At 42.3% G+C, this 17,343-nt stretch overlaps 1 protein-coding gene across 1 annotated transcript in view; it reads right to left on the reverse strand.

The window, feature by feature from the left end:
- The window catches only part of PINX1 (PIN2 (TERF1) interacting telomerase inhibitor 1), an 82,038-nt gene that overhangs the window by 45,600 nt on the left and 19,095 nt on the right, over positions 1-17,343 (reverse strand). Inside the window, exon 4 of the mRNA XM_072409137.1 lies at positions 13,700-13,779. Coding sequence (XP_072265238.1) covers positions 13,700-13,779 — 80 coding nt within the window. The remainder of the gene's footprint in view (positions 1-13,699; positions 13,780-17,343) is intronic.

Raw genomic sequence — 17,343 nt, forward strand, 5'->3', positions numbered from 1 at the left:
CTATATAGATAGAATTGTGGGGTCACCATCACTAGAGGGGTCACCAGGAGGAGGAAGGAGGTCCTGATTCCCCTAGATAGAATTGTGGGGTCACCATCACTAGAGGGGTCATCAGCAGGAAGAAGGATGTCCTGATTCCTCTATATAGATAGAATTGTGGGGTCACCATTACTAGAGGGGTCACCAGCAAGAGGAAGGAGGTCCTGATTCTCCTATATAGATAGAATTGTGGGGTCACCATCAACTAGAGGGGTCACCAGCAAGAGGAAGGAGGTCCTGATTCTCCTATATAGATAGAATTGTGGGGTCACCATCATTAGAGGGGTCACCAGCAGGAAGAAGAAGGTCCTGATTCCCCCATATAGATAGAATTGTGGGGTCACCATCACTAGAGGGGTCACCAACAGGAGAAAGGAGGTCCTGAGTCCCTATATAGATAGAATTGTGGGTGGAGGAGGTCCTCATTTTCCTAAATAGATAGAATTGTGAACAGGTGTGAATAGCACAATTAAAAAAGCAATAAATACCTTTGTTTAAAAGAAAACTTCTCATCTCAGGGGAAAAAAAAAAGTTCCATTGGTCTGGATTCCCTCTATAAAATTTAAATTTTAGACCATAAGCACTTAAAGCTGTGGACTGTAAAACCATGGCCTGCCAAAAACACACACATGCATGTACTTCCATACAGACAGATGGACAGCAATATGATTCTCTTAATAGCCAATCCAATGCACGCGATAAATGCAACCCCACTTCGGCCAGACTGGTTAAAAATGACTAAGTTTTCCTGATGTATGATATCCAAAGGAAGCCATTCATCAAGGGCCGTGACTGTCTCCACAGCCGGGTCCCTCAAGCCGAGAGCCATATCATTCCTCTTTTGACTGATTAATTAGCAAATCAGAGGCCATTTTTCACGGGGAGGCAATGCGCTTCTCTGCAGCCAGCCCTCGCTCTCCAGTGGAGATGTATTACAGCCAACTCGGCTGTTTTCCGAGTCGAGGAGAGACAAAAGCCAAAGAGGGAATGATAAATCATAAAAAAGGCCCCCCTCCCGAGTCCTGAGCCAAGCGAAGCGGCCAAGGAAAAGCTATGTACTTAACCCCCTGTGACTACCAGGTGGGCACAAGGTGGACTGCCAGCATGGCTGCCCAACCAGGGGTTAATAGAGGAACATTGTAGCTCTTAATCTTACATTGGCTCTACACAGGGGAACAATATCTGAAAAAAAGGGGTCGTTTTGACAACGCTTCTGATATATCTATCCCCCTATTCATGCTGGACAATCTCTCTATTACAAACAATGAGGCAATAACAAGCCGTGATAAAGTGTACCTAAAACTAAAATCTTTTGTTGATGGAGCCATATTCGTTTTTTTTGTGTGCCATTACCACACTTATTGAATTAGGGTGGCAATGTTCACCCACTGTGCTCCATGGAAGTGTTTCACCTTAACTTGCCAATTTTGACTACAGACCACCCTTTATCCCATCTCTATTGCTTATGGCTGATGGGGGGTGTATGCGCGTTGGGTTTTTTTTTGGGGGGGGGGGGGGATATGTAACTATACCTGGGGGGGGGGGGGGGTAGTGTAGATCCCAAAGGAAAGCTTAAAGGCCAAGGGCATTGGGCCTGAGGATGGCAATGGCAAGCTTCCGTATATTACATTTTTGGACTTAGATTTTTAAGCCTTATCATTTAAATAAATTATCTAATGGCAGGACTAAAAGCATTGCAACAAGTATCGTAATATCATAATGAGGCCAATGCTAAAAAGAGGAAATACAAGCCGTTTATATATCATATGCCTGGAGACTAATAATTCACCCTGAGGCCAATGTAAACCTTAAACCAAGAACATGCTTAATGTCCTTAATCAGAAATGTACACAAGTCATAGGTAAGTATGAGCAAATCTGTACAGGAGCTTACATTTGTTCAAATATCCTAAGAATGGTCTTGTGGCTGACCCCATTGCAATCCCCAACAACTGATGTGCAGAATACCATACATATGTGTGACAGGCATGACTTGTTTCTTATGTGGCTGCAAGCTTTTATCATACATGACTATCATTTAGAATTTAGGTTGTTTCCAGAGACCATGCTGTTCAGTATGCATAGGGGCCGCTATACCTGCACGTCACTTGTGCCGACCATTAAAGCATAACTAAAGCTAGAAGTAAAAATGTAAAAGACCACTCATTGCTGTTTTTCTACTTGTGGAGGGTGACTGGTCTTGTTTCCGCTTCTTCTTTGGTTTCCTTTAGGCAGCCTGTAATGGCTGCTGGGTCCCTCTCACATCTTTCGCTGTGCTGTATATGCACATTGATGGCACTGCTAATATAAAATATTACAAAATCTGGTTTTGGTGCACACAAAGTGAATTTATATCTGAAAGGTTATTTTTGTGCCCAGAACTTAGTGATTTTCTCTTTTTTTTTTTGCTTTTTGGGCCTAAAAAATGTGAAAAAGACAAAACCAGTGAACTTTGAATTTTGGAAATACAACTTCCTGGGCTGGTGACACAAAAGACATGAAGCCAGAGGATCGGCATTACAGCCAGGCAAGTATTGAAGGCATCACAATTCCAGTATTATTATTGCTCTTAGGACAGGTGGCGAGCAGAAATAAACTGCCAGATTTGTCCTCAGACACGAAGCGTGCTCAGGAAATGTTCGTGATTCCGAACCAGAACATTTTCATTTGGTCAGATGATGAGTCAGCCTTCTGAGTCACGCGCCAGACAGAAAGGAAATTTCCGAGTGTTCCTTCCTGCATGAGACACACCACGGCAATGGCAATGGAATGGTTAAGCAACTTCGGCTGTTGGGGTCAGCAGTATGGAGACCCCATTACTATTTATGACACTAGTTGTTGCCCATTAAAAAAAAAAAAGCTCATCACTGGGAGTGACGGAGCAGGTCGGGGCCCCGGCTGACCAGTCACTCTTTCCTTGTTGATAAGGCTGCAGCAGGAAACACAGCTGGACAGGGGAAGGAAATGACCAGCATTAAAATAAGGCAAGAAAAACAGTTTGGGATAGAAGCCGACCAGGAAGTGTGAGAGATGGCCATTTGCATTTCTGCATGGCTCTGTGACACTAGACGAGTCTGCCAGTAAACCAATCCGTAAAAGAAAAATCTGGTTCTGCAATGTTTTTCTCCTAAATTGCACCTTAAAGCTGAACTGAAGTCATTGGTTGGTGGTGAAGTTTTGCCATACTTGGCAAATATGAACAGAATACGTAGCAATTATGGCACACGTTTGCAGCGAGTACAGATCCAGAATCCCTCGCGGAGGTGCAGAGATTTTCTGTACGGGGGTATAAGTGCAAGTATGGGGACAACAGAGGACCATGCCCTTGCAATGTGGGTCAGCACTGCTGCTCCTAGTCTTGAACAGGGACAAACTAGTCACAAAAAGGCTTTTTGTTTTCCTTAACATGCACAGAAGCCCTGGGATGTGTTTTATTAGGCTAAGCTGTGTTGAAATGCAGACTGATCCAGTGTACATCAGTGTACAATACTGAGCCTATTGGGAATATTGAATTCCAATGAGCAAACAAACACAATGGACACAATGTGAATTAGATCTTAGGTTTTGGGCTTCAAACTGCTATAAAACCATCATCTCTATAATAAACTCTTGAAAAGTGCTAGCTGCAGAGGAAACTTTTGGTCTGTCACTGATTATTTTATAAAGTATTCAGGTCCATGCTCAACTCAATTAAATTCTCATTAAACATTTGCCAAATTTTTACCAAGAAATAGGCTTGACAGGCTCCTAGGATGGACATCCATGGTCAACCTAAAGGCTGATCAATTGGCTTTTGTTCACTTCAAAACTGTTTTGCACCCTCAATCAATGGGAAGGTAAATGCTCCTTGATTGAAGTCAATACAGGTTAGTAGGACGTCAGGTCCACCCGACAGTCTATTAACCTGGTACTAAAATATAAAGCTAGCCTGGCTGGTGTTCCTATCCTCCATATTTAAATCAGCAGATGTTCAGCCAATGAAGGCTGCCATCTTGTATTAGGTGTGTCACTGAATCTACTAAAAGTAAAAGATCGGCATAAGCAAATATCACCAAAGAGCTCAGCAATGGCAGCTTTCATCTTCTCTAAGCAGTAGGTGCACTATAACCCAACAGCTTTCCATGGGTAACCAGGGGCATTCATCTGGGACAGCCACCTGTATATGTATCAGCAATTCTGATCCTCCATCTTTACATCAGCAGATGTTTAGACAATTGAAAGCTGCCATCTTGTATTAGGTGCGCCACTGAAACTACTAAAACTAAAAGATCGGCATAGGCAAAGATCACTAAACAACTCAGCAATGGCAGCTTTCATCTTCTCTAAGTAGTAGGTGCACTATAACCCATGTGTTTTCATGTGCTGGTTGGGGCAGTAGCAGCATGCGCACTATATTAGTCATTATAGGCCTCCATCTTAGACATTGCCAAAATGTCAATTGCTCATGTCCAACTGTGAAATCCTGGAAATGTAAAGTTCACAGTCATCTGTTAAAAGACAGACTGAGGGTCCTAAACCAGTGATGCCACCACAGAAAGTAGCTGAAAGAGCTTTAAACTGGCAGAATGGGTCGGAATGAACATCTGGATGCTGCAGCAAAGGGGAAAATTGGCAGATATAATGGTGTGAGTAGGTACAGGGGATATTCTGAGCACGAAAATGGTTTATTACCCCGTGTGCGGGCAGATGTTCTTCAAAGAGCTGGGAGGAGGTGGTCATATTTTGGTATCTATGGGTACCATGGGGTCTTGGCGTTATTCCCTAATAATGTAGCAAAGAAAAAAAAAATATTTCAGAGGTTACAAATCTTTGCAAAGTAATAACAACTTTCATATATCACAACCGTATGTTTCTCCACCTTATTTTTTAGTTTTAGCTTTGGATAGTGAATACTGGGGCTATGAATAGAAGAATCCCCATCAGGTCTTTGGCTGTGTCCCTATTCCCCCCGGGAGATTTTTGCTCACTTCCTATTCCTCTAATTATCATGTTATTTCTTGGAGATGAGCTTCCCCTTTCCCCTCCCAGGGATATTTCACCAGGAGGCACAGGGTCACATTTATGTAAATTCCCCTACAGTGGCGGGAAATAGGAAGTGCGGCTCATGACAACATCCTGGTGGTCACCAGGAAGGGAAGTTAGGGGAATCCTCCCCAAAGACAGCAATTAAAGCCTGACCTGACCCAAGATCTCATTTCCTTCCCTCTACCCAGAAATTCATTTCCACATCTTAGCCTAAAACACAGTCCTGATCTTTTGACACATAATATTTATTCGGCCCGACAACCACTGGCAACCTTCGTACGTAAAGCCCAACTAAGGGTGTTCAATCTGCACTCCATAGCATATAAGAACAAACAAGAAGGAAGGCTCTTTTTGAGGCACCAAGGTAAACTTTTTGATTATATATGAATAAAAATAAACACTTTATTATATTCAAAATATCAATTAAAGGGGTTTACAATAACATAGTTACATGATTTCCAAGTATAAAAACGGTTGTTAGTTATTAAGAAAATCCCACTTGTTGATATGTTTAAGAGGAGTGATGTTGCAGTGTGTTTAATCACGACGCGTTTCATCCACAAAGGGCTTCTTCAGGGGATTAAAATAAACACCAGCTTTTGGGAATAAAATGCATAACCATCAACGTTAGCAGGTAAAATGATGGAAGTTAATTAGTAAATAAGAAGAAATGAGGACTGCTTTATTTAATAATTTTTTAAAGGGACCAACTGATATTGAATATTCATTGGCAGAAGTTGAAAATAAGCTATAAGAAGTTGAAAACAATGAGAATAAGTTGATGATACAGGAAAAGCCAAAAAGAAGGATGTATGCCAATAACTCAATCGGAGACTATTTTTATTTGTTGCTGCTAAAAATACGCAGCTCAATTACATAATCCATGAAATTGGTAAATTTGAAAAAAGTTTTGGGTGAAACGCGTCGGTTTAAACCCACCGCAACATCACTCCTCTTAAACATATCAATGAGTGGGATTTTCTTAATAACTAACAACTGTTTTTATACTTGGGAATCATGTTACTCTGTTATTGTAAACCCTTGTAATTGATATTTTGAATTTAATAAAAGTGTTTATTTTTATCTATCTATCTATCTATCTATCATATATATATATATATATATATATATATATATATATATATATATATATATATATATATATATATATATATAATCAAAAAGTTTACCTTGGTGCCTCAAAAAGAGCCTTCTTTCATGTTTGTTCTTATATTTGGACTATACTCATAGTCAAGGCTTGGCACCACCCTTTCTCTTTAGAGTTTAAACCAATGCACATTCTCCTGGTGCACCACTCTGCATTTGTGCGCTCAATAGCATAAAAAAAAGTCATCAAGGATGGTTGGAGCACCTCATGATGGGCATATTGGGTGTACAGACCTGGGAACTCAGAATAGGGATGGCTGGAACCCCTCATAATGGGCAAAACAAATGTATAGACCCAGGAACTGCAGGATAGGAAGAAGCAACCAATATGGGAACAACAGGAGTATGGCCCCAGGCACATGGATGGCAAGAACCTCTCATAATGGGCATATCTTGTGTACAGACCTGGGAACTCTGAGCAAGAAAATGGAGAACCCCTCATGATGGGAACAGCAGGTGTACAGACCCAGGCACATGGATGGCAGGAACTTCTCATAAGTTCACAACCAATCTACAGAGCTTGGGTAAAAAAGGCCTGAAAATGGGCCAGCATGTAGGCGAACCCTGGAAACCCAGCACAGGGATAGTGGGAACGCCTCATAATGGGCATAGTTGGTATACAAATTCATAGAGAATCAAAAGTGATAGAAAACAGCCAATACGGAGAGATAACCTCTGCCATCAATGCAAAAGTTACAGAGGGGAAGCCGTCTTATTGGTGAACGTTCCATTAGCCATCATCATTTGCAGAAGACTGGAGACATTTATTGGCGAAGCAGACCAGGGGACAGCTCCAATCTTAAAAGTGGAAAGAAAGTCACGCAGCTCACCGATTCCAATCCTCTATCCACTTTAGGGCGCTGCCATCTTTTTTCTCTTCTTTTTGGAGAAGATTCTTCATCCATCTTTATGCATGCCATTTGTTCACACAAGGGAAGTCAGGATTGCAAGATTTCCCAGGAAACCAATGCCAACGCTACGAATGTGCAGCTCAGCATTGTTGCCAGAAACCAGGAGCAATCAGGCAGGTAAGACAGACTAAAGAAGTGGGGACAGCCCGTCTCTTTCTGCAATAAATACCTGCCTGCTCAATTTTTTAATGCTAAAACTGCAATAAAAGTATCTCTACTGCTGATTTTTTTTTACTGTTTATTACAAATTGGAGTTGTGCTTTGCTTAAGCTAAGAGAAGGAAAATTACAGGGCTTGATGATGCTTGAGATATGAGGAAGAAAGGATGGGCCTGTTTGAGGGTAACATATAATCATTATATGTAACAGTTCCCAACATGGGCTCCTGTGCAGAACTGACTTGGGGCTTTTGTGAGGAACCTTCTTGGCAGAGAAGAGTCCAGGGCTCCCATGCAGCGGCACACTTTGCACCTGTCCGCCCTGCCCAGGAGCTTAAAGGTTAAGCTGCTCCTTGGCTTTCGAACTTGGAAGGCTTGAAAACAAAAGCGCAGCACATGATATTAATGTCTCCATAAATGATATATGGTGGTTGATGTTAAACACTGCATTGAGTAATATTTCATATGCCATTTATATTCCCCTCACTTGCCGGTGAACCTGCCCTCAGCGCTGGCAATAAATGTCTGTGTGCAGGATAATAGGAACATTATATATTTCAACACTTTCTGTGTGTAGAAGACGTGCCGTGATTTAGAGGCGCACAAGTCCCGACACGCTCCACTCCCCATACAGACATCGTGAGTGTCCAGGAGAGAGAAAAGCTGCGCGGGATTCCTGCATGTCTGATCAACTCACCGCCACTCAGCGCACCATCTCAATCACCCGCTGGAACATTTATAAGCCTGTTACCGAAGCCTCGTACCTTATTGTACATTTACAAGTTTATTTTTATAGGCCTGCCGACCAGAATGATGAATAGTTTGGATTCAAGGAACAAATCTCAAATTCTCACTCAATCATTAATATGTTCTTGTCATTTTCAATAGCAGTTTTCATTCTAGTTAAATCTGCAGCTTTCTATAAAATATTTCTTGTTGAAACTGTCATGAACTTGCGGGGTCACTGCCTATTAGAGCATGACAGATGTCTCCCAAATGTCTTGTCACCATTACATGCACACCTAGTAAAGACTGCAATTGGCTGCACTCACATACCGGGCTGGCATTGGTCACTATCATGAAGCTGCGCTATATATTGGAGTGCATGTAGATAGGAAGTGGCTAAAGCTCCATACAGATGTCAGATTGTTAATGAAAATGATTTTTCGTGATCGTTTTCAATGGCAGATGTATGGACAAGCGTTGTACAGACAGGAGAGGCGAGGCGGCAGAACCAGCAAGCTGCACCCCACTGTTCTCCCCTCCATTGAAATGCACAAAGGTCATGCTTAATTGATGAACAGCGTTGGGGGACCACTGTACATGCCAGATTTTCACCTGACACAAGCATTCTGAGAATTATCTGACATGTGGATGTATTTTTGAAATATCAAAAGAACCATTTCCAACTTGGCTTGTGGCATCCAACTCTACATCAAAGACGTATTTTTAAAACAGTTGCTAGGTGTCCAGGAAGTGCAAACTGCACCCCAGGACAACACGTTGGCACATGTTGCACTTGCATTTGTAATGTGGTTACTCCCCCGAAGGAAGAAAAATTATCCCATGGCCAGCCTGTGTAATGCTGCGTCCAGGAGCTGAGCTGCAACCCCACTGCAAATGCATGCAAAAAATGGCTCCATTGCATAAAGAAGCACAGGCATCCAGTGATGACAACAGTGAATGGCTTTGGCTCAACTGATAGGCCGTACTACCATCACTGCACTCCAAAGTTTCATGACCAAGGGGTTAAACAAAATTGTAACAAAAATGTCATTGTTATCTTCAAAATCCAGTGGACAATCGTATCGATCTCAGGTATTGACCAGAAGCTGTGCTTCTTCTGAAGGTGTCCAATTTAGGGTCCGGCATTGCAGCGCTACCCATTGTTTGCAAATGAGGCCTGGGAGGGAGGCCGCAGAGGCCAAAAAGGATCCATGAATCAAGATATTAAAACTCAGCTGCATATGCACTTTCGTGAAAGACATTAACGGCTAACAAGGATGCCTGGCAGAGCAAATTCATCACCAACGCTAGAAATTATAAACACCTATTACTCCGATCCCAATAAAGAGCTGATTGCATGTATACAAACTGGCAACCATTTCCCTGCTTTTGTCTTCAAACTCGCTGTCTTCGTTATTATGGGCTATATATATATCAACCATTCTTGCAGAAATTACTGAAAGGATCACAAGATTTATTTTCACTGATATACAATAATATGTGGAGGTAACCCAGTTTAAAAAATCATACATATATGGATTAAAAATGTATTGTTTAAATTTATAAATCTGCAGGTTTCAATCCTGCAATGAAGGTTATTGTTCATTCAGGGTGACACGCTCTCTCCCAGGCTGCAATTGCTTTTCTATGTTGTCACATGGAGACGCAGATGTGACCTGCTGTTGTAGCAATCCAGGATCCTGCCCTGAGCAATGTCAGTGTTCTCCCCAGCCACTTTTAGAAGGGGGCACCACCCGGCACTTTTCAGTAACCACCCAGTTGTTTTTGGTCCTAAAGAGGACCTGTAGTTGAAATTCTAATTTCCTGGCTGTCTCCAGCATAAGGTTATTCACAGACAGACCTACAACAAGGGTGCCCTCAGAACATGTGGGCCTGAGCTTCTAAATAGAAAACATGTTCTGGATCAGCACTTCAAAGTATAAAGTAGAAATAAAGCCATGAAACTTCAATACAGAATTTCTAATGGACTCAACATTAACGCACGAATGCACCTGATAGTACAACACATATTAATGCACCATGCAAAAGTCAGAGCATGGTGGTGACATGGTTTAAAATGGCCCCATACTCCCTGGCATTGCAAGGCAAGGTAATGCACAACCATGTGTTTGTTGATGTAGGCTGCATCGCCAAAAATCCTGCAGGTTCAGATTGATATGGAGCATTGCCGGCTCAGTGAGATAGATGGGTTGCTTTAATGCAACGCACATGCTTTAGATGCACTGCAATAAGCTGAGATGGTAGGAAGGGGTCCCTTAATCCCGAAAGCTTTTTAAAGGGCCAAAGGTGTCCAAAAATTATTCACAGATTTTGCAAACAACTGCTTCCATGCGAGACCTCACTGAGCAGCAAGACAATGATTATTAAAAGCGTGCAGAGGGGCAACATGCTTTTTCAACCCTTCACAGGGTGCCAACCTGATCTTCCTAGGGGTATAATGGATACAAGGCAGATGATTAGTATACAACAGGTGTGTATGTGCAGAATCCCAGCCATGACTATTGCACAACTGCCCTCACGTCATGTGACTGATCATGCGTGTGATAATAAACATGCCATACCCACCTGACACAACTATGCTGCTAGTCTCTGAAACCCGAGAAATGCACATCAGACGGGTTCCCCCACCCTGGTTCCACCCTTATAGATGACATTAAAATATCCCAAACCCTCAGCCATTTTCTCCATGCGATCAGAACACAGAGCCCGCTTTTAATTTTAAAAGGAACCTGTCAGACGAGAATGGTGGCAGCTGTCACTGGAAGTTTGATTTTTTTTTTTTAACCTTTGCAGCATTTTTTTCTGATAGTGGAGAACATCTGAAACTGATTTTGAAGGGTGGACACATACTTTTGGTCATATAGCAGGGTGTTATGGTCAGGTGTTTACAGATTTGCACCATGCAGCTTATTTTAAAGGAAAACAATTACATATATTCACAAAGTCTTCTTTTTTTTTCCCTCTGTGTAGCGTCTCCTAGTGGCAGCTCCATAGGAGATGAATAGGGACAGCAGGGAGTGCTCATTGCCACCCGCTGTCAAATGTGCAGATGCTGATCCGCAAAGATCCAGTGCTACGGTCCGAGTGACCCACACGGGGAGCCACATGGGATCTCCCATCGTTCACAAGGCACGTCGGCCTTTTCTCAACCTTTTATATCCCCTAAGGAACGACTGAAACAAATTTCAAGTCTCAGGGATTCCCTGCTTAAACCAATTTATTGGGGGTCAGTCAAAAAAAAAAAAGACTTCTAAATTGGTGGCCAATGGAAAGAATGACCACAAAATATTGTAAGTGCCATGCAGTTGGCTCTAGCAAGTGGTGTTGGCCCCATAATTTTACAGGCACCATCAAATGGGAGGTCAATCAGCCCCAGTTGGAGTATCCCCTGGAAACCTCTGGAGGAACCCTGGTTGGGAATGGCTGGCTGGCTTATAGTGATCAGAGATTACGGAATAAACATGCCCTAGAATCTTTAGGGCATGTTTATGGAAGGGGCATCTTTAGGGCATGTTTATGGCATGTCTAGGAAGTTAGAAAACCTGACTCCTTGTTGTCACTTACCTCCGCCAGGCTACCGATTTGCACCTTTGTCCTCCAAGTATTAGTAAACATTTACCAAAAGTTCTTTCATTCAGGAAACTAGTGACACCTAAACATCCCATTTCCTCATACATTTACCTATAAACTCTTTTACAATATGCAATATGTTTAGGTTCAGATTTCTCAATGGCAGTCTTATATAATAGTATTCCTTTATTTTTGGATTGTATGTTTGCTGTTCGGTACTATCTGGCAAGTCATTGTGTGCACCAGCCTTGTTCAATGTTTTTTAACATAGAGAGAACCAATAAAATCAATTTTAGATCTTCGGGAACCCCTACTATACTTGCTTTATCCCCAGCTCACAGTACATTAGTGTGGTGGTCAGTGGGAGGAATTCCTCTTACATTGCTGGCCCTTGGGAAGAATGTCACCTTTATAGAGAACCAAAAACATTATTGGTGTCACTTAATCTGACCCGGGAGTCTCAAATTTCTCAAGGACCCCCTAGCAACCTCCGGAGGAACCCTGGTTGAGAAATTTCATTTTTCCAGTTTTTGGAATGTGGTGTAGGAGAAAAATGCATACTGCGGAGTTCCCACAGACAAGGACTAGAAACACAAACACCCATACCTGCATCAGGACATGCATAATCTCAGATTATATCAGTAGTGTACATGGCAGAATGTAAACTTAGAAGTCATCACCAAAATAAACAACCTTTTATAATGCTAACTAGGGACAGCTACGGGCCCGGTGAAAACATTGGCTCTGCTGCCAGTTGCAGAATAGCACAGACATACAAAGGAGTGAAGTTCGGCTTCATTTAGAAAATTCTTCCCCAGAAACTCTGCATCAGAATAAAAACTGCCCTGGCCACATTGTACATCTGTTTGGTGTGAAATTGTCTTGTAAATGTTACAATGTATGTAAAGTAGAAAACTGGAGGGAAATCGGCGAGTGCCTTTGTTGTATATAGATGTTTTTGTGAACCCCCTATTAGATAAGTACTAATAAGAGAGACCGATAGGCCTATGTGAGGTCCTATTGGATACCTACATCCCCTGAAGAAGCACTTTTGCGAAACGCGTTGGGATACTAAGAGCTCTCACGTTCAAGATTTCAGCATACAATTCAATAACTGCCGCTTTTTTATTCAATATCTGATTTCTGTTTCACTGATCACTAACCCAAACAAAACCTCGCTTCTAATAGTCCAATAGTACCTCACATAAGCCTATTGGTCTCTTTATGTTGTATTTAAAATGTTTTTAGTTTTGAATGCTGTATCTTGCAAATATGCAAATTATGAAATTCCTACAATACCAAAAGCTGACAGAGGGGAGGTTTCTGACTTTTTTTGTGTCCAATAAAAGGCCCAGCAATTCAAATTCAACAAACTTGGAACATCCCCAAGCTATTTAAAAGTGTGGAGCGAACCAAACGACAAAGAATTTGGAGCTCACAAAAGGTTCTGAAGCACCTGAATGAAATCTTTTGGCTCAGAAACATCTACCTTGCAAGTGCTGGTAAAAGGTTTTGCCGAATGCCATGACAAAGCTCTACAGACTTTACATAAATGCTCAAAAAGGTTTAAACCCCAGACCCAATAAAATAAATTAAAAAAGGCAGACTTGAAGATTTGGTCTTCTTGCGCGGTCACTTGTTTTTTTGTAGAACCAGATAACCAAGAGACAGGGGAACTACCCCTGGATTGGCCCTTTATAGTCCTTTCTAGAACCGTATTCTCCCCAGACGCTTTAGGTTGGGTGTACCGCCCAGCAACCTGTATAGAATATTTAGCCTTGCATTGCTGTTGACCTCCGCTTGTGAAAACTTTTGGCTGATCCAGTGCAGGCTCTCCCCAGGCCCTTTGGGCTTTGGTGGTACACTTGCCACATTTCAGTGCTTCTGGGTGGTACTGAAAAGACGGGTGGCAATATAGGAGCCACAGATACCACAGCTTCTTCCCACCCAGCTTAAAAATATTTCTGGGGAGAATACTGCAGAGTATCGTCACCTTCCATCAAAGACACAAGTATTAATAAATAAAATAAAATATAATAAAAGTTAAAGTATTAAAAAATATTAATAACTATACAAGCATTTACCTGACTCGACTTCTTCCCTTTTTCTCTTTTTCCAAAAATGCATGCCAGATCGGTGTCACTGCGACAAGACAGGTCCTTTCCTGCAGGACAAATGCAAACAAGGAAAGTATATGAAGTGCTGGAAGACGTTTTGTTTTGTTTTTTAATTGAATAAACTGTAAACTCAAAACCAGATGGAATGCGAATCCGAACCAAACATCCAGAGAGCTGCAAAAACACACAGGCCGTGATGCAGGAGACCATAATACGGGGGGAATACGGCAAACCTACTTTGGCTCCTGAATTTGAGTCCTCGATCCTTGACTGTATGTACAGGTCAAACCTAAAATATGATGGGCTACTGTATGTATGTGATGGGACACGTCAAGGGTTTTGCAATGAGACAGACGCGGGGTTTGCTGTGAGTGACCAGTCCAAAGGAGGATGTGCATAAATGCAGGAAGGATCAAGGGCCTTCCATGATGAGGAATTTGCCTACAAGTACCATATTAAAAGGACATGTTTTTGCAAATCTTAATTAGAAACGGAATTCCAGAATCTGTGCCTAAAATAAAAAAAACTTGCAGTAGCAAATTAATGCGTCAGCTATGGTCTCCCTGCTGCTGACCTTTGCCCCATTATAGACTTACCATGCCTTGCACTGTTCTCCCAAGAAATAGTTAAAAGCTTTATTATGTCCCATTTTCCACCATCTTTGAATTATGCACCAACTGTCCAGCATCGCTGTACAGCAATCTAACTTTTCAGTAGGCAACCAAGAACAGCCAGGTGGTTACTACAAAATGCTGGTTGGTGCGCCCTTTATTAAGGCACTGGGGAGAACACCTTGTGTGGACAGTGTCCCTGTGTGGAGGTGGCCATGTTGGAAGAGGGCAAGGTTCGCTTCCTAATATCAGACCTGCCCATGGTGCATTTATGAGATGATGGGGTAATGATCAAGAAACAGGAGGGAGGATGCTGTAAGAACAGATTGACAGAATGGATGAAGGCAAAGCAAGGAGATCCTTGCACAGCAGAGCATCAGGTACAGCTTCCTCTCCAGCAAGGAGAACATTGTGGGGAATAGCGGCAACACCACCAAATTTGGCTAAAATTTAGAGGCAGCAGGTCATGGGTTATCTTACTATGAGGATACAGAACATGAGTGCCTCGGCACAGGAAGTCAGTTTTGAGGATACAGAGCAGGGATACCTAGGCACAGCAGGAGACCTACAATATGAGGATATATATAGCTAGGGGGCCTGGATAAAGGAGGTAACCTGGCATACAGCTATAAGGATACAGGAGTGCCTAGGAGCAGGAAGTCGCCTGATATACAGCTATGAGGGTACAGAACAGGAGTGCCAAGGCAAAGGAAGTCACCTGATATACAGCTATGAGGGTACAGAACAGGAGTGCCTATGTACAGAAATTCATATGATATGAAGCTATGAGAATACAGAACAAAGGGGTCTGGGCACAGAAAGTAATGAGGATACAGAACAGGAGTGCCAAGGCAAAGGAAGTCACCTGATATACAGCTATGAAGGTACAGGACAGGACGAGATCTGATATTATTTAGCGGAAACAAGACAAATTTAGATGTTGAGGGTGCTGTATGGGGCACAAATAGATATTCCCTATAACCACTCCAGGTTTACTGTAGACTTTAGTATTTGTATTAGATGGCACAGAGCCCCAACATTTACCTTTTTTTTTTTTAATATACACTAGAAAAAGAAGTTACAAGACTAAAGAGGACCCTGAACTGGTGGTAATACAAAAATGATTTCCAATCTAGGGGTGTTTTCATCATTTAGAAGCCGTATCTGCCCCGTGGCCATGCTGTGTGACTACACATAAATGCTCCATTTAATATAACAGCTATAATTGCCAATGAACTTTACAGGCAGAAGTCACACAAGCTCTTAGTCACTCTCACTAACACCAATCATATTGGATTATCCCATGCCGATTCCACATCACTTTCCCCTCCCCAATGCAAGGCTGGGGGGATGATGGGAGTACTCTTCTGGGATATGATAATACCATACTAAATGGCTTCATTTCAAGTCATTGCAAACCTGTTAGGCAACGAGGAAAGCAATTAAAAGAAAAACATAGCTGAGCAATGAGGTCACTGCACTCAACCAGGGTGAGACCGAACAAATCCCTGTGTCATCGACCTGGAGCAAAACACCAATCAGTGTACCAGGAGGAGGACCACGACTTCTGCATTTAATGGTAATGAAAAGGAACCCCAAGTAACAGAAAAGCAATATCTTCACAGACAGTGACAGAAGAGGAAAGGACCCTGCCCCGAAGAGCTTACAATCTAGGAGGTGGAGGAAGCAACACAAAATAGGAGGGGGTTATGGAGAGGTGGGAAGTAAAAAGGGAAAGACAGAAGACGTCAGGTAGATACGTTTTGAAAAAATGGCTTTTGAGTGCTCTTTTAATTGAGCAGAAAGTAGGAGCAAGCCAAATAGGACGAGGAAGACCATTCCAGAGAGTCGGGGCAGCTCTAGAAAAGTCTTGAAGCCGTGAGGTTATGAGTGAGGTAGTCAACATGGGGGAATCCTTAAAATAACTTTTAGGTCTTCAGGGAACCCCTACTATAGTTACTATACCCACAGCTCACAGTGCATTAGTGTGGTGGTCAGTGGGAAAAATGTTTTTTTACATTGCTGGTCATTGGAAAGAATGTCACCCTTACAAAAATAATATTGGGGTCCATTACATTGATCATTGACCTGGAAACCCTTGGCAACCTCTGGAGGAGAAACACTGCTCTAGACTGTTGCAGACTGCAAATCAAATCAGACCTGGTAATGGTCACCGTCTGGCCCTCCTATTGGCCATAAAATGTATAAAGTAGACCATGCAAGCTTTAGCCAAACTGGTCGCCGCCATGTTTTTGGGGTCCTAGGACACCCTGGATTTAAATTGTGGAATAGGAGGAGCAAGCTATAGAAACCTTGGGACATAAAGGGCCAAAATCCAGGGTGGCTTCATGACAAATCCAAAGGGATTAAGTCCTTGACACCATTTGCTTCACAGCAAGTGCGTTAAATGGCACTGAGCCTCAATCTTCCTGGATGGGGAGTTGAGACCACACCCATGAGGAGGTGGTTTTAACATTTGGGTAAAAAATAGTTTTTTTTCTCAGCAAGTTTGCTTTAAGCTTTGCGGATGATCGTCTTCCTTGCTTGAAAATGTGTGTGTGTGGGATGCACCCGCAGACCCACGTGGCTGCAGCTTTCATTTATACGGGGGCTTTCAGTAGTAATCGACACAAGTTTGTGCAAAAGTCAAAACATTTTCTTTTGTCAATGGAGAAGGAAAGGATTACATCTTTGGTTGAGTTTCAGTTGTCAAATGTTAACATTGTTCCACTACTATCCTTCAGTCTTTCCTATACAATACAGCTACACACCCTTCTTGCTTTTTGCTATTGATTCTTCAAGGGAAGATTTGATTGCACTCCGCAGAGAGAGATTGGCTCGTATGTTAGGAGTCAACAGATCAGTTTGTGATAGGAACACAGTTTCCGGCTGTAGATGGAGTGATCCTTGAATATCCATGGGTTCTGGAAAGCTATAAGGAGAATTATATCCAAAGTCCACAGTCCATTGGCATGGTGCTCAGTGGGAAGAATGGCTCGC

Source organism: Pyxicephalus adspersus, chromosome 4 (assembly GCF_032062135.1).
Source record: "Pyxicephalus adspersus chromosome 4, UCB_Pads_2.0, whole genome shotgun sequence".
Lineage (NCBI taxonomy): Eukaryota > Metazoa > Chordata > Amphibia > Anura > Pyxicephalidae > Pyxicephalus > Pyxicephalus adspersus.